We start from the raw sequence: 3,386 nt of genomic DNA, 5'->3' as shown, positions 1-3,386 counted from the left end.
CAACAGCTGTTGGTGACGTTACAGTTAGAATCACATCTACAGCCCAGCAGCTCATCATCAAAGGGTTGGAAACAGCGACTCCTGCAGGACGAGAGTGGCAACACTGCAACACAGCAACACACGCAGCAATCAACTTTTCATTTAACTCATTTATTCATTTTAATGATGTGTAACGTGTTTTGATGATTAAAAATAGTTTGCTGCTGTTCTGCTCTAACTGGTGATTGTGTTAAATAATGACTCACTTCTGAGCACAACCAGCTAATACCAGCTGATTTCAAACACTGAACTAGTCAGTACTCAACCAGAGCTCTGTTATGTTGTTTCTTTTTGTGTCTTTAGTGTCATTTTGTTTGTCAAAGTTTTTTTTGTCATTTTATGTAGTTTTTTTTAATGTATTTTTGTTACTAAGTGTCTCTGAATCCTTTTTTATGTCTTTTTGTTGTTTTGTCTTTCAATCCTGATGTATTTTTGTGTGTATTATGTATAGTTTTGTGCACTTCTGTTGTAATTTTGTGTATAAATATTCAGTTTTGTGTATTTTTTCTGTTTGGTGTATTTTTCTGTAATGTATGTTTTTTGGAGATATGTGTGTTTTTGTAGCCTTTTTGTTTTTAATTTTTATTATACGTGTGTGTGTGTGTGTGTGTGTTACCTCTGTCTTTACATCTCTGCAGCTCCAGTCCGAGGCCCAGTCCCAGTGCGAGGATGACGATGATGACGAAAGCTGCGATCTGTGACGCACACAGGGAGGTTTTTATTGTTGTTTGACCCTCAGACAGTTTTAGTTTGAGACCCCACAGTAAACAACAAACAAACCCATAGAAGGATGTTCATACTTTATTTATTACAATGATGAATAATAACTTAAAAGTAGCAAAGCCTGTGATGATGTAAGTCACTACAAAGCACCAAAATATGAAAATGCTAATGCTAAGTTAGTGCTAATGCTATGCTATTGCTAGGTCAGTGCTAATGCTAGGTTAGTGCTGATGCTAGGTTTATGCTAATGCTATGCTATTGCTAGGCTAATGCTAGGTTAGTGCTAATGCTATGCTATTGCTAGGCCAATCCTAGGTTCGTATTAATGCTATGCTATTGCTAGGTTAATGCTAATGCTAGGTTAGTGCTAATCCTATGCTATTGCTTGGCTAATGCTAGGTTAGTGCTAATGCTATGCTACTGCTAGGTTAATGCTAATGCTACATTAGTGTTAATGCTAGCTTAGTGCTATTGCTCGGCTAATGCTAGGTTAGTGATAATGTTATGCTTTAGCTATTGTTAATGCTAATGCTAGGTTAATGGTATTTTTAGTGCCAATGCTAGATTAAAGCTATTGCTAGGTTAATACTAATGCTAAGTTAGTGTTAATGCTAGCTTAGTGATATTGCTAGGCTAATGCTATTGTTAGGTTAAAGCTAATGCTAGGATAATGCTAATGTTAATGCGAATGCTATGTTAATGCTTTTGTTAGTGAATGCTAATGCTAAGTGACGCAGGCCAGCACCTACATCCTTATTCATATTTTCTTCTGTAAATGCAAATATTCAGGTTGATCACTTTTGATTATATGATCTATATATACTGTGTATATATATATATATATATATATATATATATATATATATATATATATATATATATATATATATATATATATATATATAATCTTTGTCTCAATGTTCAGAAGTTTGGGGAGCCATCTCTCAAAAACAGCGTGGGGTCGCCGCCTTCTGCCTGCTCCGGGAAACTGAGAATTCAGATGTTCTCGCGTCTGCCTCGGTTCTCCAGACTATCGGAGTATTCCTCGAGCTGTGCCACCTTCTTCTCTAGTGACTTGAGCTTGGCGTGCATGAGTGCAGAGGCAACCTCTATGGCCGAGATCCGCGTTTCATCCTCATTGATGCACGTCTCGTGACTCTGCAGCTGTTCCTGTTGAAACTGCAGGAACTGGGAAATCGGCTCAAGCTTGTCTTTAAAGAATTTAGTGAGATTTACTGTTACGGCCTGAATCACCTCCTGAAGTGCTGGAGTCATTGCCTCTGCGTCGTTAGCAGGGATGTTAGCCTCTTAGTTAGCTTCACTGTCGGAAGCTTCAGCCGCTTTTATTGCGTAGCCTGCCGTCAGACTGTCTTAAAAAGTAGTTATTGATGCTCATTGTGAGCTAAGCAGTGAAAAATGACAGAGCTGCTGCCAATCAGTGGGTTTTCAGATAAAAAATCATAAAATTCTGCGCTGGTACTCCCAAGCCCGACCTTACTTCACGCTGCCATCTTGAAAAACCCATATATAGATATTATTGATCGGCTGATAACAACTATCTGCATCCAAGGTGGTGCACGTCATAAAAGATTATAATAAAACATGATGAAGATGGAATGAGTCATCATTAGATTTACCTGCCACACACACACACACACACACACCTTCAATGTTGGTGAATTGTTGAAAAAAGCATTAAAAATGGAAAATTTGTTGATTGGTTCTTGATCCACATTCATGTCAGTAACTTCACTTTATTATAAAAATGATCTTCACAGATGAACTTCAGTCTAAACTCTAAGATGGGTTCGTATTACATTTGATTGGAAACATTTGAATAATTAGAGTATGTGTTGAATGAATGCGGCTCTCCAAAGTTTATGCCCGAGGGTAAAAAATCATTCTGAAAAGTCCTTTTAATGTGTTTTGTTTGCACATATTTGGTTTATTGGTAATACATTAAACACACTTTTTGTTACATACATTTTCACTACAGGTACTCTTTAAGGTGGGAGAGACGGTCCTTGTTCTGGATTCAGACATATTCTGATGTGGCTTTGAGCTACTAATCTAATAAAAGGGACGACACCCAAACAGGTTAATGAAACCTCAGATTCCTTGTTCTGGAAACATGAAAGGATTCCTATCTCCAGCATCTGCTCTCCTTGTAAACTAACGTGTAGTTCAGCCCTCGTTCTTCATGTGTCAGTGATCATCTCCTCCTCCAACAAAGCCATGTACTTACTGCAAATTTCTTCTTCCTGATCCTCTTGGCCTCTTTCATCCAGTCCATGTTTCCTCACACACACACACACACTGATACACACTGAGGGACAGACTGAGACAGACACTGACACAGACACTGACACACGGAGTGAGCAGCGACCTGTGGACCGACCGTGTTCAGTCACCTGAGCAGGCGTTGCTAATGATTAGCTCTGAGTGTCACTAACAGGTAATAATGAGCATCATTCACAGCTTTTACTGCAGCTGATAATGAGCTGCTAACAAGGCCACAATGATGGGAACCCGTGACTCAGCCTTACAGTGACCTCAGGAGAGCTTAGAATCTGCAGGAGGATGAGGAACGTTCTCCTGAAAGAAGATCAAACTCTCACACACTT

At 38.9% G+C, this 3,386-nt stretch overlaps 1 protein-coding gene across 2 annotated transcripts in view; it reads right to left on the bottom strand.

The window, feature by feature from the left end:
* The window catches only part of LOC114460939 (venom phosphodiesterase 1), a 25,972-nt gene extending 22,813 nt beyond the window's left edge, over positions 1–3,159 (bottom strand). For both annotated transcript variants that reach the window (XR_003673777.1, XM_028442825.1), the window contains exons 1-3: positions 3,008–3,159; positions 656–734; positions 1–103 (exon numbers count right to left, since the gene is read on the bottom strand). The exon at positions 1–103 is cut by the window's left edge and continues 32 nt beyond it. Coding sequence is in view for 1 of the 2 variants with exons in the window: in XM_028442825.1 (XP_028298626.1) it covers positions 1–103; positions 656–734; positions 3,008–3,055 (230 nt within the window). In the remaining variant the exon portion in view is untranslated. The remainder of the gene's footprint in view (positions 104–655; positions 735–3,007) is intronic.
* Positions 3,160–3,386: the final 227 nt, after the last annotated feature.

This window comes from Gouania willdenowi, unplaced genomic scaffold, assembly GCF_900634775.1.
Source record: "Gouania willdenowi unplaced genomic scaffold, fGouWil2.1 scaffold_85_arrow_ctg1, whole genome shotgun sequence".
Lineage (NCBI taxonomy): Eukaryota > Metazoa > Chordata > Actinopteri > Blenniiformes > Gobiesocidae > Gouania > Gouania willdenowi.
Note: the sequence above shows the minus strand (reverse complement) of the source record. Positions and strands in the feature narration are given on the sequence as shown.